This window comes from Harmonia axyridis, chromosome 5 (assembly GCF_914767665.1).
Source record: "Harmonia axyridis chromosome 5, icHarAxyr1.1, whole genome shotgun sequence".
Classification (NCBI taxonomy): domain Eukaryota; kingdom Metazoa; phylum Arthropoda; class Insecta; order Coleoptera; family Coccinellidae; genus Harmonia; species Harmonia axyridis.
The window spans coordinates 10127646-10151724 of NC_059505.1; the positions used below are offsets into that span (position 1 = coordinate 10127646).

Here is a 24079-nt window from a genome sequence, read left to right on the forward strand (position 1 = left end):
CTATATTAATGTATATACCCTTGTACTAATGTGTATGCCCTTGAGCATAATATAACAATTCTTTATCGCCCTTGGGCAAAATGTAAATAAAGAAATCATTTTAAATCTATGTAAGTTTTATTAACAAATAATGAACACTTTCAACATTGTTCATTCAATTTAATATGAAATTGGCCATTCGGAAAGGAATGTAAGGTTGTCTGCAGTAAACAAGGATTCATGTTTCATTGTCTGGTTATCAACTTTCTGTAAAGAAAAACCAGACACGGAAGTTATGCCTGCAAGCATCCAAGAAACCTAAGTTTTTGAAGATATAATGTCCTCTATATATCCTTCAGCCTCGTGTACGCACTATTCCAGTCACCATGACGTTTCAGCGTAGTGAATGTTAAGTTTGGAATCATTATTTTCTCTAATTCTGTGGTTATTCCGTTCATTCTTCCACATCTTTTAGAACAAAATCGTGCGATAATATATCAGAAACGCACAGTTTTCATGGTTATATTTTATTATTCTATGTTGGTACTCCGAACTTTCCGCCACGGCTTTATCTGTCAATTCATCAAATTGCCTTGAAGAAATCAGTTCTGCCAACCAACATTTTTCAATGCAAAAATCACTAAAATATATTTATGGAAATATTTCATTAATTTCAATGAAAATGCAATGAATTAGAGAAAATAATGTATAATACTCGTACAGAAGGCTCATTCTACCACTCGTTCATTCCAAAACTCGCCACTTCGTGGCTCGTTTTTGAATTTTGAACTCGTGGAAGAATATCAATGCCTTCTGCACTTGTATTATAAATAACTATTCCGTTATATATACCTTCAAAGTCTTCTTTACGATTGAATATTTAGATCATAAAGAAAATTTTTCAAAGAGACAGACAGGTAAAGTATCCAAGCAAAACAGTTTTCATAACATTTTGGTACTCTGTCATAGAAGTTTCGGGACATTTTTCAATGTTCACATCATTTGACATATGGCAGTTTTTGCGTAGTAGCGATAGTACGACTCATGTCCTGACAGCATACCTACAATAATTTATTTGTTCACTCTTCGGACACCCTTGTCAAAATAAAGAAAACAAGAGAATTTCTTCAGAGCATTAATTTTCCGCAAGTTGTAAAGCCGACTAATAATGGAAAGAAAATAGTCAGCACTGCTCCTTGTGGAGATATTATGTTTTGTTGTAATATTTCCAATAATAAATCTTTATAATCATTCAAGGAAAAAAACAAATTTCAATCACCCCTGCAATTTTCAGTTTCCGAGTAGAATAAAAAACGAAAAATTCAGTTTAGACGTCTAGAGTTTTTCTCCAAAACTATAAAAGCCTATTCGCAAGATATTCGAAACAAAATGATGAGGGAATAAAATTTAAGAAAATATTTCTCTCGACCTCAACATCATATAATCATGAAACTGAGATTATACATTGTTATGAATGGCGTAGGTGTACCTTGAAAACTATCAACTTTTAGCAATATGCTCAGCAAATGCTGATATTCTCCAAACAACGATCTAGATCTGAACTCGAGTCACCTTTTACACCCACTCAACTGGCGTGTACAATCGGAGATAAGATCTCATCAAATGGCGTAACGTTAGACTTCACATATACAATCAATTCGTTCATTACGTATGTGACTAGGGTCATTATACAATTACCTTCTCGAACTGTACTACTCGACGTATACTCTAAAAACCGAGCGCATGATTGTGAATGTAAATGGCATTAGATTCGACATTAATATAGGTTTTTCTAGTTCACCGGAAAAGACATTCTCTGGTTACCATTCGCCATTGGTTACCATAAATAAATTTACAGTGTGTGTCTGAAGTTACTACGGGACACAGTAACAAAGCTTATACAGAACACAACCGGTTCTACTAACTTGTACAAGCTCCAAGCCTCTGAGAGGTCTCACAGAGGCCTAGGAAAGTCAGGATAGGAGACAAAAAGAGTGGACGTATTAGGCCAATTGAAAAGTCCCCGGTCTCATGCACAGATGGCGCTAGTAGTATTAAATCTATATGATTTTCAGTTAGTACCAAGCTTCAAACGATACGTGACAAAATTTGACAGCAGTTCGACCATAAGCTTGTGAGATATTGCGTTGTGAGTGTAGCTACTTTTGTTATTTGAAAAAAGATGGCAAAAAAAGAATTTTGTGTGCTGATAAAATATTGTTTTTTGAAGGGAAAAATACAGTTGAAGCAAAATTGATGAAGAGTTTCCGGGGTCTTCACCAGGAAAATCAACCATCATTGATTGGTATGCTAAGTTTAAACGTGATGAAATGAGCACCGAAGACGAACGCCCAAAAGAGGCTGTCACCGACGAAAAAAATCAAAAAAGTTCACAAAATAATTTTGAATGACCGTAAAGTGAAGTTGATCGAAATAGCAGACATTGTGAAGATATCATCTGAACGTGCACATAATATCATTCACGAATATTTGTACATGAGAAAGCTGTGTGCCAAATGGGTGACGCGTGAGCTCACAATCGATGAAAAGCAAAAACGTATTAATGATTTTAAGCAGTGTATGAAGCTGTTTAAGTGTAATAAACCTTAATTTTTGTGTCGATATGTGACTTGGAATGAAACATCTCTCCAGCATTGCAGTCGGAGTCTAATCGACAGTCAGCTGAGTGGACTGCACACGATGAACCGAATCCAAAGCGAGGAAAAACACATCAGTCAGCTGGCAAGGTTATGGCATCTGTATTCTGGGATGCGCAAGGTATAATATTCATTGATTACCTCCTAAAGGGCCAGATCATCAACAGCGATTATTATGTGGTGTTATTGGATCGTTTAAAGGATGAAATCGTTAAAAAACGACCCCATTTGGAGAAAAAAAGGTGCGCCGTGTCACAAATCAATGAAAACAATGGCATGAATTGCTTCTGCATCCACCGTATTCGCCAGATCTGGCCCCCAGCGACGTTTTCCTGTTTTCAGATCTCAAAAGAATGCTCGATGGAAAGAAATTTAGCGCCAATGAAGAAGTAATCGCCGAAAGTGAGGCCTATTTTGAAGCGAAAGAATTATCGTACTACAAAAATGGTATCAAAAAGTCGCTATAATCGCTGTATCGCTCTCGAAGGCAACTATGTTGAAGCGAAAGACAAATCCTACTACAAAAATGGTATAAAAAGTTGGAAGATCGCTATAATATATTAGAGTACGAGTATTAAATATTAAGTGGGATGACAGAATTGTCATTAATCATGTTATTTATTGGTTTTAAAATTTGAAAAACACTTCATATTCTAGACAATGTTTCATTATATCCTTCCATCTCATAGAACACCGCAAGTTGTGGAAAAAACTCGATGTCTTACTCAAAAAATTTTGAAATCGTAGCTTCTTGATATCATTCAATTACACCATGCACTATGCTACTGAAAGATCCTCTAATCTATACTTTGATCGTTTATTACAGAACCTAAATCATTTCAATTCATAGTAAACCGAAGATAAAGGAAGATTTCAAGTCGCAAAAAGTCACTATCTCAGACGGTGCGGAAAGGCCCCTGCTTTGTTCACCTCGCGCGTATGCATGCGGAAATTTAATTTAAATTCTGCCAGGTCTCAGTGCACCGAGCTCCCAATTAATGTCAATGATGTTATAACTATGGTAACGAAATGCATAAATACGGCTGTCATTTAAGAATTAATCAAATTAAATTTGATCTGCATTAAAATGCACTTGTAGAAAAAATGTTGTTCCTTACTCTTACGTAAAGTGTCTTTAATTTCACCAAAGGATGATTGTATGAACAAGCGATCGAATTCTGAAAGGCTGTATCGTAAGAATCTTGTATGCTTCGCGTTTAGCGTTTCTACTGAAACATTTTTTCCAGATTACAGAGTAATAAAAGAAATAAAGTAAAAATATGAATTATATTATTGCATATTGCATATAACGGCTTCATATCACCGCCAATCCCTTATTCCTTTTATCAAACTGCAATAATAAATATAGCTTTGTTCCGTTGTGAACAATCGGCCAACACGATAATAATCAATATTTTAAGCTAGATTTCAAGTTGTTGTTTTATAAATTTCATACATCGCTTTTCACTAACATAGCGAACTAATTATTTTATTATCAATTTCGAAATCGACAACCATAAATTTTGTATTATCAATTCTTATTTAAATTTTCTGAACTCACTGTTTCCAAACGTACGATAAGAAAATTCAAAATATTTCAACAGCTACTATGTAGTTACGATAATTTATGTCAAACCTGTGTTATAAATAATAGTTTTGTTGTATGTGAAATATCAATGAAAGCATAATTAAATGACATAACTTCACTATTTGAAATAATCAGAAAATTTTTGCATGACTCATTTCAGATTTCCCCAGCTTTTGCTTGTTGTTATGAAGTTTTCCCCAGTCCCCCAACTACATCGAATTTCCCTAGACCTGGCAACATTGTGCATTTTGCTGAAGTGCTCATCAAACGAACTGGATTCAAATGGAAAGCTTGTAATATATACACAATATGAAGGGTATTTGTTTTAGAGCTATAGAACTTTAAATTGCAATAAAACAACGATGGATTATTCGATTGACATGAATTTTATTTATCCGCAAGATAATCTTGTGGCATTACATTTTAAATATGATTTCTGGCATATGACCGCCACGGCTGGCTCGGATGTAGTGCAATCTGGACGTCCAATTTTCGATGACTTTTTCCAACATTTGTGGCCGTATATCAGCAATAACACGGCGAATGTTGTCTTCCAAATGGTCAAGGGTTTGTGGCTTATCCGCATAGACCAATGACTTTACATAGCCCCACAGAAAATAGTCTGGTGGTGTTAAATCACAAGATCTTAGAGGCCAATTCACAGTTCCAAAACGTGCAATTAGGCGGTCACCAAACGTGTCTTTCAATAAATCGATTGTGGCAAGAGCTGTGTGACATGTTGCGCCGTCTTGTTGGAACCACAGCTCCTGGACATCATGGTTGTTCAATTGAGGAATGAAAAAGTTAGTAATCATGGCTCTATACCGATCACCATTGACTGTAACGTTCTGGCCATCATCGTTTTTGAAGAAGTACGGACCAATGATTCCACCAGCCCATAAAGCGCACCAAACAGTCAGTTTTCTAGATGTAACGGTGTTTCGACAAATACTTGGGGATTAGCTTCGCTCCAAATGCGGCAGTTTTGTTTGTTGACGTAGCCATTCAACCAGAAGTACGCTTCATCGCTAAACAAAATAAAATGGACGTAGTGCGCGATACGTATTCCGCACAGAAGCATTATTTTCGAAATAAAATTGCACTATTTGCAAGCGTTGTTCAGGCGTGAGTCTATTCATGATGAATTGCCAAACCAAACTGAGAATAAACCACTTGACAGCTGTTAAATCAGTCGCCATCTTGAACAGTAATGCCAACTTAAAGTTATATACCTCGAAAAAAAAAACGAAAAAAAAAAGGTAGCATTTCCTTTCTATTTCCTATTGCCTGGTAGCTGAGTACAATTTTATTGCAAATAATATTATAATATAGGGTTGTTGACGAAAATGGCGGTACTTTATGATGTATCAGAGAAGGACGCAGTATACAACAGCATGGCGCCTCAAAATAACTATTCTTTTCAATTACAAATGTGAACATTTTTTTCACAGCAAATCCCCCGTCAGACACATATTTCATTTGATGAAATATTATTTTCATCCTGTAAGCAAATTAGTGAAGGTTGATCTTACTTGGGATCCTTCACAACATATACTCAAGTCGACTGTACAAATTATGAACAGGCTGAAGTTGAGCTTAGACAACCAAATTGGATTGACGCTCACACGTCGAGGAAACCCCACGTTTAAATAATACTGTGGTCTTGAACCACTTCTAATATCCATATTGAAAAGAGATTGAATATTTATGAAACATTCAATGTATCAACCTGAAAAGTCATAAATATCCAAAATTCCATCAAAATCTGAATTGGAGAAACGAGAAATATAAGATTCTCGGTATTTTGCGATTGCGCATGACCAGGCGAACCAAATAAACTGAAATTCTCATGAAATCTCTGATGTCCTTTTTCTGGAAAAGCTGATTTTCGTATGGGAGCAAAAAATGCCTATACCTAATTTCATTAGTCTGATGAGAATTGTAGAAGTTACGGCTGTTACAAGGATGTGCGGACACACGAACAGACAGAAAATTTTCCCATCCCAGAGGTGATTATAATATTGCTTTCACTCAATGTTCTCAACTGCAGAGAGTTGGAAAATGGTATTTCTTCAAAGTAATATTTCAGGTCGGAAAACATCTTGAATAAAACACCCTGTAACTCGAGAACGAATCAAGATGTTATCTGCTTTCTGATATCTCATTATGTTGAAAAAGAGATCAGGAGTTCTTGAAGATTTTTTCTGAGTCTAATAGTTCTTGAGATGCTCTTAGTGACCATCGAATTTGGGACACCCTGTACAATGTCTTTCATTGTAAAATGACAAAATAACAATAAGTAAACGACAATATGTCTCTAACCGTTACTCCGTATGAAGTTTTCATTTTATATAACTTTTTGACAACTTTTGTAATAAGGATCGCCACTCTTAATATATTACCCTGTGTATCTCAAAAACTGGTCATAGCAAAGCCTATACTGTTCGACATTATAAGAGGGTACTCGAACTAAGAGTAATGAAAAGAAATTGGAAAATTCCATGAACGACTATTTTAATTACAGGGTAAATTAGAACTAAACAAATTTCATTTTGAATAATGTTCGACTCACCCTGTATCTAACAATAATTTTTATTAAAAACCACTCTAAAATTATTCCCTTATGGGTAACTAATATTAGTCGCGCAAAAGTGTTTCATTCAAGATGTTTTCTTACGAGAAATATTACTTTGAAGAAATGCCATTTTCCAACTTCGACTCCCTGTATCTCTAGTATTATTAAAAAACAGCAGTATGTTCATCGTTTTTGTTTATATCTTGTTAATGAGTAATTCGACAAGTTATGGCATTATTAGGGGTGCAGAGAATTTTCGCAGTTGATCGCATCAAATAAGGAATTTTTGAAATCCATCGAAGTTTTCATTTCAAAAGGTTGGGAACACTGCTTCCACTCCACTTCCACTTCCACCGGTAGACTCGGAAGCCTTACGATTTAACCGCACAAGCAAATGATGGACACAATCATCCTTCAGATATATTTGACGAGGCCATATTCTACAAAATTAGGCTGATGCCTGGTTATTTCAGTAAAAATATCGATTCTATCGGTAATAGACAAATTTGAATACAGGTGAACTTTTGGATTTGGTATGTTCTTCGAGATGAAAAAAGCTTTGTGGCTATTGACATTTTTGATCAACCCAAAAACAACTACAATATACCCAAAATTCAGCCAAATTCACGGAAATCTCCTTTAGAGATAATCTTCACATATTTCTAGGAGTTTTAAAAATATAGTAAAGATGTAACAGCAGTAACATTTTGATGATGGTCTAAGCGAAGAAACTTTTGGAACTTTTATTTTTTTTTTATTTTTCACAGAAGGACGCTTACAGGTGTTAACACCCAAAAGAAGCGCCCACTAATAATATAAAATAAACAATGCTGAAAATCAGAAATAAACGAAACAATGCGCATGAACAATGTATAGAACTACCCAAACATTCTCTTAACAGTCTTTTTCAAAGAACTTAAACTATCCCCCGAAATAAATCAACACTATGTACATAAAAATTGCATAGATCTAACATTCTCGATATATGTGAATACTTTGCGCTGTTGGTTCTATAGATGGTCAGATAAAATACAGGAGCTCTCCTCAGATGTCTAACAGGAACGTAAAAATCAATTAAATCTAGAATTTGAGGACAATTAATTTTATTCGACAGTATTTTATAGATAAAAATTAAATCATTCATTTTTCTTCTGTCCTTTCGGTATATACATTATAATGAGGACACCAAATCGAAGAAGCAAAGTTGAGTTTGATGTGAACAAAGGCATAGTACAGCGCTAAAAGTAGATCCAAAAAGGCTTTCTCGGTCAACCTGTCCCAGAGACAACCCTAAAATCTAATTCCAACTCTCTCCTAGATATCTGCTAAGTAGAGCGTGTTCATCCCGAAAATTAAATTTTTGTCGGTATGATGCAACAGCAGCACATGTATTTCCGCGATGTAGAAGCGCAATCGAGACGTAACACAACGATCCTTTGTGTAACAAAAGGAAAGATCATGTTACGCAATTTAGTATTGAAATCCACAGTCGTAGCGTGGTCTGCGATTGTAAAAAAAAAAATTGGACAGGGGCACGGGGGAGGGGGGATTGTATCGCTTTACTTTGCTTAATCGACATTGTGCAACTTGGCAAGTTACTCACCCACGTTACCGTGATCTCTTACTATAATCGCTGGCAGAGGCGGCTCGTCATGTATATCTGAAGGATGATTGTGTCCATCATTTGCTTGTGCGGTTAAATCGTAATGCTCCCGAGTCTACCGGTGATGGAAAGGTAGTGGAAGCAGAGTTCCCAACCTTTTGAAATGAAAACTCCTTCGATGGATTTCAAAAATTCCTTATTTGATGTGATCAACAGCGGAAATTCCCTGCACCCCTAATAATGCCATAACTTGTCGAATTACCCATTAACAAGTTATAAAACAATCAACATACATACTGGGTTTTTTTAATATAACTAGTTTTAAAAATACAGGGTGTCGAAGATGGAAAATGGTTTTTCTTCAAAGTAATATTTTTCGTAAGAAAACATCTTGAATGAAACACTTTTGCGCGACAAATATTGCTTACCCATAATGTGATAATTTTAGACTGGTTTTTAATAAAAACTATTGTTAGATACGGGGTGAGTCGAACATTATTCAAAATGAAATTTGTTTATTTCTAATTCACCCTGTAATTAAAATAGTCGTCCGTGGAATTTTCCAATTTCTTTTCATTACTCTTAGTTCGAGTACACTTTTATAATGTCGAACATTATAGGCTTTGCTATGACCAGTTTTTGAGATACACAGGGTAATATATCAAGAGTGGCGATCCTTATTACAAAAGTTGTCAAAAAGTTGTATAAAATGAAAACTTCATACGGAGTAACGTTTAGAGACATATTGGCATTTACTTATTGTTATTTTGTCATTGTACAACTAAAACATTGTACAGGGTGTCCCAAATTCTATGGTCACTGAGAGCATCTCAAGAACTATAAGACCCAGAGAAAAAAATCTCCAAGGACTCCTGATCTCTTTTTTCAACATAATGAGATATCAGAAAGCACATAATGAATATCTTGATTCTTTCCCGAGTTGCAGGTCGTTTCTTGAAAAATGACTCTAAAATATTTTGCTATATCTATGATCCGTTATGAGTATCATATAAACCATAAAAAGTTAGTCTAACCCAATCACTCAATACCACTCTCGGATCAAAATTCGAAAACTATTGACATTTGGACAGAAGGAATACCAATCAATTATCCAATTATCAATGCATTTTTCAATCTCATTCAAGATTTCAGTACTTGCAGAAATTACTTTTATGTATTTTATCGACTGTAAACGGCGCCTCTCTGTTTGGAAACAAAAAAAAAGTCGGCCGGTATAATATCAGGAAAATATGGTGGTTAGGTGGTTGTTTTACGAGATTTATTGAGTTTCAATGCACGATATTATTATTATTATAAATTATAAGTTTATTGACCAAAAATAACATATTCTCCAGAGTAATGGTGCAATAATTAAGGTAGTCCAAAATACATTAGTTCTATTTCCACAAATTTAGCCTATTTCGACTAATTTGCTCTCAGATAGTATTCTTTATTTACTCTCACTATCAGTAGGTATCGTCTTCATTTCCGACTTCTTATCTTCTTTTGACGTAGCCAACTCTTTGAATGCACTCATTTTCGATAAAAATCGATTCACAAACAGATGACGCTAAAACTAAGCTTGAATAAAGATAACTGTTGTGTGAACTAAGCGACAAAAATATCGATAATTGAGGGATATAATTTTAAAATGACTCATTCCTGATACTTTCATGACAGAATTGAGAATATACGATCCCAATGAATTATTATGTAATTATCCTAAAAAACTTCTTATAAAATGAAGATGTAAGTAAGCGAAATTTATGAAAGCAACAAAAGAAATAAATTGGGTAGTATTATATCTTGTATTTGTTTCCGTAACTTTCTACATTATTTCATTTCTCTATTTGAATTAGTCTGAATAATTCGTTAACAATTGCTTTAGTTTACACAAACAGCTACTACATACATGATAACTGAACATGTTATTAGTGGAATGGCCCTTCATATAAGCAATCTGGGAATATTTCATACCCAGGGTAGTTTTAATAATAATTGCTAGTATGGACATGACAGGCTCGGACCGGCCAACTACGATTTTCAAAATATCATATAGCGATTCCAAAAATTAGTTGACCAATTATATATATTCCTAATGTAAACACTAGAAAACGAGAAGTTTCCTAATTTGAGACTCGGAATCGAAAACAAACCAAAAAGTATTATTTTATATTTTATCTATCACTGAAGAACAATTATGATAGAGTAACCTAATGACTTGCCAACAAATAAATACACAAAGAGGATGGTAGCACCTTGAGTGATGATCGTTAGCTCAAGAGTCGACAAACATGTTTTGGCAGATAATCATAACATTACAGAAATTTTAAAAAATAAACCACGGTTAGCTCGAAAATGAAATATTCTTTCAAACGCTTATAATAATAATAATAGTTTAAAACATAAACATTGATCGCATCTCTTTTGATGAATATCGAATAGCATGAAGTAATAGGATATATACTTTTATACATGAAATGCCATAATGAGGTCCTTCAATTAGAAGGTAACGATTGACGCAGTATTTTTAAACTAAAATTATGTGTCCACTCTAGACACCTATAAATATTTCGAATTCTTCTCCCTACACGATAGCATTTCCTTTCAAACCCAAGTTACATATTCCATTTCCCTTGTTTCAGTTTGATATATGATTATCATTCGTACCAGTAAATAAATTCACAAGAAGCTTCTCACGCGATTCCAATAAGATGTCAATTACGTTCTCAGCATACCCTTACATAAAACAACCTCAATTTGAATGAACCGGAAAGAACATTGTTTCGACAGACCAAGAAAGGTCAAATGAGAATTTTTGCCAATGACAAATCATTCTTGCAAGTCACGAAAATATAGTATTGAATCAAGTTAGAATTCGATTGAAGACATGGACAAAACAAATATATTTCCTTCTGAAACATTATCGACAAAATATCTGGAAGTATATTAACGTGAAAGGAACTTGAATACAAAAACATAGCTTTTCTATTTGTAGTACAACAAATCTACCTGGTATTCATAGAAATCTACATTGGATTGAAATAAGAAAATCTACAAAATTGAAATTGAGTCTATACTAAATTATTCAATGCACATATCAAATTATTACAGTATTGCAGAAAACATTCACTTTCGATGTACAAATATGTATTTATTAGCCTAGATATACCTTCAATTTTGATACACATATCAGAAACTAAAGTTTTAATTAAACAGTAGAGTAATTATTTGTTATCTGTTAAATTAACTTTATACAAAATAAAAACGAATATTACCCAAAGAAGTCCGTCAAAAATACTTTGAAGTATACAAAACAACCAATTGGAAAAATATAATATAACTTAGATCTTTATCTAAGATAAAACTCGGATAGATGTCCCACTTTTTGAAATTGCCTCATAGTTTTGAAAATATTGATTTAATATTAATAATTCCTTTAACCGTCGCTAGTCTTATCATTTGAGATGATATACTGTGAATTTTTTACCTAGCAATTGCAGATTTTACAAAATATTGTTTTTTGTGAAACACTTTTTTTGGGGATACATTTTGGGCCTACAGGTGTTGATAGTTGCCCCACCATGAAAATACCGAGATGTATGGACACACTGTATGGATGAAAAACTAAATTTTATGAAATTTCGTACGCCTGAAGTAATAACTACGAGAGCAATGGTATCCAAAAGATGGATCGAATTAAGAAAAACAATTCGCATTTTTTTTATTTTCAAAATGGGATTAATAACGCAAATGCTTTGTTTGTGAGATACTCGAGATACAGGGTGTTAAAGTTTTTTTTCCCTGATAGCACCTTCCCTTTACAAGTTATCAACTTAAATTTGGCATAGATATTCCAATTTGAAGTATTCATCATGTAGTGCTTATTTTGAATGCAAATCTACAGAGTTCTTCTGAAACAGTACCAGCTTCTTTCTCCAGATTTGTTTTTGATGGGCCACTAGTAGTTTAGAAAAAAACTTCGGTCAAGTACTATTCTTTCTGGTTTCTTGTAGTTTTGTCGTATCTACTACTGATTTCGATGACAACATTTCGAAAAATTCTCTGTAATCCTCAGGAAAATTAAAATTATTGTTCCAGTTGGTGAGCTGTTATGAGTAAATTAATTTATAAGGTTTTATAAGCGAAGATCAATAAAGATTCGACAAACTGGTATAATTACAAAAAAAGTAGGACTACAAGAAACACCCTGTATCTCGAGAACAAAGCGTTTGCGGACCCCATGTTCACAAGAGTTTTTTTCTTAAAATTATACAAGGAATCAATTACAAGGACTTTTAACTTTCTCGGTGGCTCATTGGTGGAGCGCTGAATTAGTAATTCGTAGGTTACGGGTTCGAGTCCCGCTGGAGGATGTACTTTTTCCGTAATAGAAAAATTATCTGTACCCAAGGAATCTCTCTCATTTTCCTTCGCACCTCCAATTCAACAACACCCTGTAGACAAAAACTACTGGTCCATAATTGAACACGAACCAAACGTGTAAACCGTAGAGAACCGTTCGTTCTCGTTCTCGAACCGAACGAATCACACAATCAAGGGATCGTTCAACTCGTATTCGCGTTGGCCCAGTGGCGACTCGGTCTTACCGGTCTATACGTGATTTTTTTTTATACGTCCGCAGGTCGTCCGGTCCGCGGAAAATGAACGTCTTTCGACGTATAATTACCAAATGGCATCGTTCTTAATGACACGGTGAGCAGCATCCTTAATGTTTCCTCTGCATTAGGATAAAGAGCGATCTCGCGGTTGATCGTTCACCTCGGCTCGTCGAATATTTGTGCGACAGGTCTCCAGTTGGTGAATTTATATTTTAGGACTGGTTATCGACACGGTGGATAGGTCGGCGACTATCAAATTTCGGATGATGCAAAATTCCAGATTTTTTTTGTCGTTGATTGTGTCGGGAGTAATAGACTATCGATTAAGGCCGAGAGGTCTCACTCTGTGGATCCCGAAATAACTGTAATGTCTAACAAAAGTCTTATCGTTGATCCTTCAGAAAAAGTTCTAGGTTTCAATCTTCCAAGGAAAATTTGTTGTATTTTAAATCAACTTAGGACTGGTCATGGTCTTTGTAATAAAGGGTGTTTTTTTAGAGCTATAGAACTTTAAATTGCAATAAAACAACGATGGATTATTCATAAATTTTATTTATCCGCAAGATAATCTTGTGACATTACATATTAAATATGATTTCTGGCATATACCGCCACGGCTGGCTCGGATGTAGTCCAATCTGACGTCCAATTTTCGATGACTTTTTCCAACATTTGTGGCCGTATATCGGTAATAACACGGCGAATGTTGTCTTCCAAATGGTCAAGGGTTTGTGGCTTATCCGCATAGACCAATGACTTTACATAGCCCCACAGAAAGTAGTCTAGCGGTGTTAGATCACAAGATCTTGGAGGCCAATTTACAGGTCCAAAACGTGAAATTAGGCGGTCACCAAACGTGTCTTTCAATAAATCGATTGTGGCACGAGATGTGTGACATGTTGCGCCGTCTTGTTGGAACCACAGCTCCTGGACATCATGGTTGTTCAATTCAGGAACGAAAAAGTAAGTAATCATGGCTCTATACCGATCACCATTGACTGTAACGTTCTGGCCATTTTTTTTTTTGAAGAAGTACGGACCAATGATTCCACCAGCCCATAAAGCGCACCAAACAGTCAGTTTTACTGGATGTAACGGTGTTTCGACATACACTTGAGGATTAGCTTCACTCCAAATGCGGCAGTTTTGTTTGTTGACGTAACCATTCAACCAGAAGTGCTCTTCATCGCTAAACAAAATAAAATGGACGTAGTGCACGATACGTATTCCGCACAGAACCATTATTTTCGAAATAAAATTGCACTATTTGCAAGCGTTGTTCAGGCGTGAGTCTATTCATAATGAATTGCCAAACCAAACTCAAAATAAATCACTTGACAGCTGTTGAATCGGTCGCCATCTTGAACAGTAATGCCAACTTAAAGTTATATACCTCGAAAAAACACCCTTTAGTTTAAATCGAATTAGGACTGGTCATGGTCTTTGTAATAGTATGCTATTCAAATGGCATTCTATTGATAGCCCACTATGTGAGTTTGGTGTAGAAGAAACCATTGACCACTTGGTGAATACTTGTCCAATTTATAAATTTCATGGTGGTTTCCAAGTTAGCCATTCAGTTTCAGATTCTTTTTTAGAATGAGTCGCTAACTTCAAATCAATATAATGGAATAGTTATTTAAGTATAATACAAGTGCAGAAGTCATTGATATTCCTCCACGAGTTCAAAATTCAAAAACGAGCCACGAAGTGGCGAGTTTTTGAATGAACGAGTGGTAGAATGAGCCTTCTGTACGAGTATTATACATTATTTTCTCTAATTCATTGCATTTTTATTGAAATTAATGAAATAATTCCATAAATATCATTTAGTGATTTTTGCATTGAAAAATGTTGGTTGGCAGAACTGATTTCTTTAAGGCAAATTGATGAATTGACAGATAAAGCCGTGGCGGAAAGTTCGGAGTACCAACATTTAATAATAAAATATAACCATGAAAACTGTGAGTTTCTGATATATTCTCGCAAGATTTTGTTCTACAAGATGTGGAAGAATGAACGGAATAACCACAGAATTAGAGAAACTAATATTTAGTACTGCTTTCTGATCCTTTTTTTTTTTGTTTTAGGATATTAATTTTGTAAACACATCAATCAGCAAAGTATCACTTTTCCTGCCTAGTCAGCAAAGTAAGTACTTTCCTGCCTAGGCAGCAAAATGATCATTCTCAATGGGAATAAAACATCCGACATTTTTTAACAATCATTATTTTTTGCCACCTCCCTTATTTCTAAAGGAGTAAGTACTTCTAAGTCGCTATCACTATCCATAATATCAATAAATCCGATATTTTCCCAAACAACTGTCAGGAATTTCACAAGTTGACAAACTATAATTATTATAGACATATACATTTCCATAGCAACCAACCATTCCAACGATTGCGATTTCTATCGAATTTCGTTTTAATTTATCACTACAGGAAAAATAAAAAGATTGTGGAATGTATAACTCGCACATACAATATCCTACATATATCATTATAAACAATCGGAGAAAAAATTATATGTTCAACTCGGCAGCAAAGTAGATTGACTCCCTTGGCTGAATTTCTATCAGCCGTGGCAGTCAATCTACTACTTTGCTTTCTAGTAAAACAAATAACGAAATAACTATTTTAAGACTCTCATATCAAAAACACCAGTACCTACAGGGTTTTCCAATAAGAGGTTTCATTTTGAATTGCCTGCTATTTGATGAGCAGCTGTCATCTTTTGACATTTGACAAGTAAAAAGCATATTGCCTCTGTAGCCAGTAGTTTGTACCCAGGTTTGTCGATTCCTCGTCGATCTTGGGAATTACGCTGTTATTCGTAATTTTTTATGGCCTGAAGTGGAAGATATTGATGTGGACGACGTTTATTTTCAATGAGACTGCGCTACGTGCCACACAAGCAACGAAACAACCACAATTTTGCTTGAAAAGTTTCGTGGCCGTGTTATTTCTCGAAGAGGTGATCAGTGATCACAACCGGACACTGAGATCTAGTGATTCAACACCTGTAGACTTTTTTTTTGAGCCAATCCTCCACAATCGACTCAAAACCTTAAATATGGAATTATTGAAGTTACCAAGAGCATACAACAGCAAATGTGCAAATTGGTCATGGAAAATTTTATGAAAATGATATCTTGGTAAAACCGTTGCCGTGACGGACATTTGACCGATATCCGGTTGCCTTTTTCCATCGTTAGTGGCATATTTCCTTTACAAACAAATAAACATCCATTGATTTCTCTCAAAATACACTCGTTTTTTTAATATCAAAATGAAACCTCTTATTAGGAAACCCTTCATTTAATATTTTGAGTTCGCAGTCGACTCAGTATTCTTCTGAAGTAGAAGTTCCTATACTCTTATTCACGGAATCTTCATTTGCATTTAACTCCGTTTCGACAGCAATTTTGTTATCATCAGTGTTGTTTACCTCAACCTTAGCACGCATTACCAGGAATCGATAATTGGATTCATCCAAATGTAATTTATATTATCGCCTTTAATATAGGCCCTTTCGAGTTACATAGACAAATTATACTATCGCCAAAACATATTTCTCGAAATTATTTTCAAAAATCGAATTCAGTCAGTTAATTATCTATGTTGTCTAGAAAAAATAATTTCAATTTTGGAAAGAAAAAAATACGAGCCCGAGTCATATCAAAGAATTACCAGTGGTTTTCCGATAAGATTTGCTGAGCTTTTAGCAGAAAATGATAATGAAAAGAAAATAGCCTAGTGAGACTGGTCGCTTTTCTTCCACATGTTCCACAATGCCTCATCATCAGTTATAATGCGTTTTATGACTATGGAATCAATATTGTCAAGTTCTAGTGTTCAGCAATATTTATCAATTGATATTATTCAAGCGAAGAAGCGTTTCAAGCCTACCCAATCGTGGAAAAAACTACGAATTAATTTGTGAGACACATACATTTTCTGACACAATTTCCCAAAACAAGATATAATTTAAAAAGGCGGCTGTCAAACTTGACCGAAATACCGCCCCTTACTGAGGAATTACTTAAACTACTTGAAGTACAGGATATTGGCCCATAGGTAAGTCAGAGGTCAGGGGTCGAGCTTCAAACCGGAAAATAAATTTTCTGGTTAAGAGATACCATCAAAATCGGGATTGAAACAAACTTGTAGTTGAATATATGTCAATTTCATTATAGTTAGAAGCGTCTTCAAATAACATTTAGAATCATGAAATTCCTGCATATTCCGACAAAAAATAACTTCTCGGGCAACACCTCAAAATGCAACTGAAGAAAATTGCCTACCTTATATGTGGTATTCCTACTCCTCCATTCAATATTTTGTAAAGTTTGCTTTCATATAATAACTGTGGATGTCTCGCTCTGATATTCTCTAATTTGGCAGCTACTTCCTATACAACAGAAAAACGTTTCAGTAATTAAAATTTTCGAACAGTATTTATTGAAGATGGTCAAATTATCTTATTGAATATGTTCATAGGTATGTAACAACAGTCATCACTAGTTTAATAAATATCTGAATTAGTTTAATGTAGATTGGAAAATGTTTTTGGAATAGTCATACAAGAAGAGAGCAGAAATATTTTCCTTAGTCTCTGTGAAAAACAATTTGCATCATCACATATGAGTATGGGTACTTCGAAATTTCATTCATTGACAGAAAAAAATCATTATAGGATCAAACTTGAGAAGCTTGAATTTTCTAGTAGTTATAAATATATAATGGCGTAAAAATAGATTTCAAGTTATTCCTTCAGCAGATATCTTATTAGTTGTTGCTAGAAACCCAATCACAAGCTAGGTGACAAATACTTATGGATATTGCAAGGCAGCAAGCTTTTACCATGATATATTTTTTCCAACTTTCCAAATAATCTAACAACCTCAGCTATAACAGAGCAGAATAGTGATACAAATGTAAGATTTTAACCTAATTTCTTTTTTCTGATGAGCTAGCTGAATTGTTGAATATATTACTGATTTAATGAAATTCTTGTTGAAACCAAAATATAAACATTACCAGAGATTTATCCGTGAATAAACGGAACTATATTGTAAAATAATTTCCTCAAGAAAATATTTTTAGCCAATAATGAATCTTGAATACTTATTTCAGTGATACTGATACCTTCATCAATTCAATAAGTACAAAACCAAATATTTTAGCATTGATAAGTATCAGTCCAGTTCAACAAATAATATAATGCAACAATTAATTAACATGACTCTCGAATAGAAGGAATGACTCATTCTCAAAATGAATATAAGATACTCTGAAATACTAAGAAAACAGTTGCACATAATTATAGCAGAATGCTAACTTTCCTTGGAAAACAGTAAATATACTTATGCACCATGTTCTGTAATTTTTGTAATTCAACAAACAAATCTCGAGAAAGAAAACTCAGTATTCTGGATTTTTTAACAAAAAGCAATTGCTAACTTAATAATCTTGAAATAGAAGGATAGGTGGTGTAATATCAAATGTCTGATCAAATAAATAAATAAATATAACTGTATGTAACTATCTCGAAGTGATCCATTAAAATCAAATGTGAAAAACTCGAGTGTGCAAGTAAGAAGAAAACAGAACCAGTGTTGATTCGTTATTGTGAAATATCACATCTACTACAGCTCCATATAAAATTAATTTTACAAATAACCTACTTTTCAAACGTGTCAAAATTATTAAAGAATAAGAAATTTCTTCGTCAATTACCAATAAGTTGATATATTAGAAAATTCTTTCGACCTGGAGATCACTCGATCTCTAGCTCGAAAAATAACTGAAAAAAATACGAGTGCTCAAAAAGGAAACGGAGCAAGTCGTTCTGCCATTTGCCTTTGTTGTACAAGTAGGTGTTGCATGAAATTTTAAATGAAGAAGATATGATTTGAAAAGATCATAAGTAAATATACATATTAACGCAAGATGTTATGACCTTATTTGGTAGAGAAATATGGATATTTACCTCCCCATTTGAGATATTGATGCCGAGGAATATGTCACCAAATGATCCACTGCCGATTTTACGAACTAGACGATACTTTCCACCAACTATCAAGTCTTTATTCCCATATATCGCAGCCATAATTACAATTTATTAAATTGTCTTTTCACTAATTTTTTACACAATTTGGATAACCGAATATAAATATTTTTACACAATAACCATCACTTGTACTATCAGAATGCCGACATATTTCTGACTGATTCTGACGTCATGTTCCTATCGCGACCTCTTGCGGGGATTCATCAAACAAACTAAGTTCGATGCAACGTATAAGAAACAAATTCCCTGCCGAATTTGGAAATTATGCGTTAATTAATTGATAATACGTGAATTCCTGCAACATCCACCAAAGATTCTTAAAATTTCAAATATATAGACATCAAATTGTCAGTTTTGGATTTTGAAATATATTGTTGCTTCGCGACTGAAAAAATTTTAAATCACGGTAACAACAAATAAGAAATCAGGAAACCAGTGGCGTCAACATAATATTCGTATGAGTAAATCGAATTTTTAAGGAATTTACTACAGAAAAACTAAATTAAAACTGCTATACTCAACAATCCTCCATGAATAATTATTTGATTGAAATTCTATTTTCTTCTTTAACTATCCAAACAATATTTCAAGCTTTTTAAATAAGAATATCAAAATATTTCTACACCAATGGTTAATATGTTTATCTTTCAAGTATTTTAGATTGAATAATTTCATTTTAGGGATACAAAGTCGAATAATCTTGTTATTTTTTCAACTGTACGAGTAATTTAAAATGTTGTTCATGATAAATTAATCATTAATATTTCAATTCAAAAGTTTGACTTGATAGCTCATCAGTGAAACATCTCAGGTAACCCTTGCATGAACACCGACAGTTACTGATTTTAACTAATAATTTTGCTGAAATTTGGAAACTTTAAATATATTTGAAATAATGATTGATAGTTTATTGGAAGAATGGGCCGAATTATCGACAGAATTCAAGGATTTAGAGGTGAAATAATTTATCACAGGATTCACAATGATGAATAATTACTTTCCTTCCAGGCTGTTAATAAAATATATACTGATAAATTGGAAGAATTGGGAGGCTTCCAGAACAATGTATTGAAACAATTAACTCATCAAAAATATCGCCTTGATCAAGTTTCCAAATCATTGAAGGATTTGAAGAAAAAAGGAGGAACAAAAGAACAAATAGAACAATTGGAGAATGATATTTTAAAAAGAAAAATACAACTCGAAGGAATAGAACAAACACTACCAAAGAAGAATGGCATTTATTTAAGAATCATTTTAGGAAATGTTAATGTTTCTATACTGAATAAGGAAGAGAAATTTAAATACAAGGATGAATATGAAAAATTTAAATTAGTTTTGAGTATCATTGGTTTCATACTATCTCTATTGAATTTAATTATTATATTTAGGCCTTTAGAACTGAGTCATGTTTTTCTGTTAGTCTGGTATTATTGTACCTTAACAATACGAGAGAGCATTTTGAAAGTGAATGGTTCTAGAATCAAAGGTTGGTGGAGACTTCATCATTTTGTATCAACAGTTGCTGCTGCAATTCTTCTGATTTGGCCAGAAAATAAAGCATGGGGACTGTTCAGACATCAACTTATGGTTTTTAGTGGTTATATTAGTACAGTACAGTATTTACAATTTAGATATCAACAAGGAGCATTATATAGGTTTGTTTACATGTTTATTAGAAGTAAATGAAAACATTTGTATATTCTTCAACTTAACTTGTTTTGTATATCTTACTCAAAAAAATTTAATTCCAGATTAAAAGCTTTGGGTGAGAGGCACAATATGGATATTACAGTAGAAGGGTTTCACTCATGGATGTGGCGAGGCCTTGGATTCCTCTTCCCGTTTTTGTTTATAGGATACTTTTTCCAACTTTACAATGCATATACTTTATATCAACTTAGTTTTCTACCTTCTGCAACTTGGCATGTTCCTGTTTTATCAGCAGTTTTCTTCTTTTTATTCGTTGGAAATACTGTGACTACAATCATGGTAATTCCAAACAAAATTCAAGAAAAAATGTTACTACAGTACAACATTATGAGCCAAAGACTGAGTAGTCAATTCCTAATTAATGATGATACAGAAAGTGATTCAACAAAACAGGATTGAATTGTAAAGGTAATCATCGAAATTTTAATCCATTATTTAAGTCACCATGCATTTTATTGACTATTGAGTTGTTTCATTTGAATAAAGAAAATGAAAAATTGTGTGTTTCATTTGAAACAAATTTTCATAATTGAAAATGATGGAATGAGCACTTGGAGGCGTTTTGAAATTAGAGGATAAAGTTTTAATTGGTGATTCTATATTTAAAAGAATGTGGGAAATTCGCAAATACTTTTTGATTGAAATTTTGTTGCTTTTATATTGTCACAAGGAATATATTGGTATCTTTATTTAAGATGAATTGGACTAAGTAAGAAACACATTTACAAAAATTGTATTTCATTTCCGACTTTTTATCAATTCGGATTTATCAATTTCAGATCTTTACTCTGCATTGAGAATAATTACTGATTACCCCATTAAACAACCCATATAATGATTTCCCATGAAACGGGACTACATTGATTTCATGTTTGGAGCCTATTATTTTTATTATGATTTGAACTGGGGTCGTTGTGGCTCGGTAAACCTTCCGGGAACTGCGACCATGTAGATCTTTTGTTCTTTACCCTATTCATTCATGGAAACCCAAGGAAGGAGGTCGTTAATAAAACTGATAACCTCCTTAGGGGCCTTGGCTGTTACCTCACGGGTATCCAGGATCAGCTTCCTCATAGGAATGGTTCTAAGGCCAGCCAGCTCTGGACACTTGCATACCATATGTGTTCCGCTGTTTCTGCTTCTGATCCACAGAGCCTGCAAATCTCATCTACTTACTTTCCCATACGGTACAAATGTTGTTTGTACCGACTGTGCCCCGTCAGCAGTCCCACCATCACCCGAAGCTCAGCTTGTGACAGCTTCAAGAGCTCTCTGGCAGGTGAAATCATCACAAATTTCTTGGCCTGAGTAAGTCCAGTAGTGTTTGTCCAATGAGTTATCCTGTTATTCAACTCCTAATGCTGGACTGCTGCCTTATATTGGTCTTTTCCTAACCTACAGAAAGGCTCAGGTCTAGCAGGTGTTGACCTTGATGAACTTTTCGCAAGTTCATCGGCTTTATCGTTTCCTTCAACACCACAGCGCCCTGGTACCCATAGTAGTCTTTGGAGCCTAACTTTTTCAACACTATTTACCCGTTTTTGATGGAATTTGGAATGGGGGCTGTGAATGATTGTAAAGAAATTTGGTTTGTTAGATAAAGGGTGTTGTGTGTTAAATTTCCTAGATTTACTAATTTTGCGCTCTAGGTATTGGTCCTATATAAAAGCACAGCCGTTTATGTTGTAATTGAAAACCAAAAGTTTTTCATCCCATAAACAATAAAGTTCATCTACCTTCGATGGGCTCAGAAGCAAAGAATATAGGGATGGGCTTATATTTGTTCATTCATTTTGGGAATCATTCCCACATAATCTAAGAATGATATTCTACACTTTCATTTGCAGAATGAAAGATTTCCAACTTTGTTATTATTTCAAATGATTTGCACATGTAGTGTGGGGAGAGTCTGAGGTAAAACTCCCTACAAATATGTATCCTCTTCTTGAAGTATTTTAGCCAAGTTATAGCCTCCATGTTTATTATTTTCGATGAAAGTTACTAGATCTCAGCTAATAATACATAGATAGAGCGTAGAGAGAGACTAATCAATCATAATAGGGTCGAGACACATGATGCTTACATCTTGTGACAGAAAATTCACAATGATGTTCTCATTGATTGAATCAATTAATACTATTCTATCATTGATTGAATTAAAAATTTATTAATCATCTCTTTCTCAATTTTCCCATGAAGCAGATGATAAATTACTATTCACATGATGGGAGGCTCAATCTTTCTGTTCAATGTAGGGGTCACAGAAGGGGCATCTATGAATTTTTAGACCACCTCTTGAAAATTTTTCTTCATTATTATTATTTCTAAACTAAAAAGGACCCCGCACGTTTGGTATGGGAAATGGCTTTCCGTGAATTTGGCTGAATTTTTGATATGTTGTAGTTCTTGATGAACTGATCAGAAAAGTCCTTAGCCACAAAGCTCAAAAATGGACAGTTTTCGAGATATGGAGCTTTGAAAATGGATTTTTTGCAATTTTCGGGGTTTTTGCTCATCATTCGGGGAGCTCTCATTTCTGGTTTTGATGGAATTTGGATGTTCGGCGGCCAGAACCCGACTGAGAAAAGATCTTCCTTGGATCTACTCATTCATTTTGCCAACGATCATATTATTAGATAGTATTCATTCGTATGTGTGAAGTTCAAAAAGTTCATAGAAAAAAAAATTATTTTCAAGAATTCGTGGGTTAATATCGGAAGTTCCATTCATAGTTAGCATCCAACACTTGGACTTCTATATTCTACCCGTATAGTACTATATTGCATCAAAACTGCAGACATTTTCACGGATTCGTTTGTCTGTAAGATGCTATCATCAATTTCGAGTCATTCTGAGGAAAATGTCTTGGCACCCCATTGTCAGATTATCGAGATTTGTGCGAAACAAATCACATATCATATGTAAATGAGATCAATAGTGATCACAATTGTTATCCCTGAGGATATATGATTATGATTTTCCCATTTTCCCCCAATACAGCTCGCGATGCCTGGTTATGAACATTTCGGCTATATTTGATATTATTGGACATCAGATATATGAGGATTCAGTTATTACGGTCTCTCTTAAAAAAACCTCACAATATGTCGTTTCTCGGTCATGTGAATTATTCTGGCGTCATCTTGTGGCATGGAAAGATGTATGGAAGATCTTGGATTTTGTATCTCATTTCATAGCCAATGTGGAGCAGTGTATAAAAAATTACATTTCTCAGTCGGGTTCTGGCCGCCGAACATCCAAATTCCA

General features: G+C 34.2%; 2 protein-coding genes across 5 annotated transcripts in view; one reads left to right on the forward strand and one right to left on the reverse strand.

Moving 5' to 3' along the window:
* Positions 1–19481, reverse strand: part of LOC123679886 (casein kinase I) — a 62561-nt gene extending 43080 nt beyond the window's left edge. For 3 of the 4 annotated variants that reach the window (XM_045617432.1, XM_045617435.1, XM_045617433.1), the window contains exons 1-2: positions 19019–19474; positions 17331–17437 (exon numbers count right to left, since the gene is read on the reverse strand). In XM_045617432.1, the coding sequence (XP_045473388.1) occupies positions 17331–17437; positions 19019–19138 (227 nt within the window). In that variant the 5' untranslated portion in view covers positions 19139–19474. Of the gene's footprint in view, positions 1–17330; positions 17438–19018 lie in introns of all 4 variants that reach the window. The other variant, XM_045617434.1, reaches the window with a different exon arrangement.
* A 117-nt stretch (positions 19482–19598) lies between these two features.
* LOC123679884 (transmembrane protein 120 homolog) lies at positions 19599–21309 on the forward strand. Its single transcript, XM_045617431.1, has 4 exons — positions 19599–19729; positions 19780–20054; positions 20108–20757; positions 20854–21309. The coding sequence occupies exons 2-4, from the start codon at positions 19995–19997 to the stop codon at positions 21209–21211; spliced, it is 1068 nt and encodes a 355-aa protein (XP_045473387.1). The 5' UTR covers positions 19599–19729; positions 19780–19994; the 3' UTR covers positions 21212–21309.
* Positions 21310–24079: the final 2770 nt, after the last annotated feature.

Bases quoted from the DNA above. Each gene is read 5' to 3' on its own strand.
- LOC123679884 (XM_045617431.1), top strand. From the start codon at position 19,995: ATGATTGATAGTTTATTGGAAGAATGGGCCGAATTATCGACAGAATTC. The intron at 20,055-20,107 runs GTGAAATAATTT...CTTTCCTTCCAG, and splicing joins CAGAATTCAAGGATTTAGAG to GCTGTTAATAAAATATATAC. The intron at 20,758-20,853 runs GTTTGTTTACAT...ATTTAATTCCAG, and splicing joins CAACAAGGAGCATTATATAG to ATTAAAAGCTTTGGGTGAGA.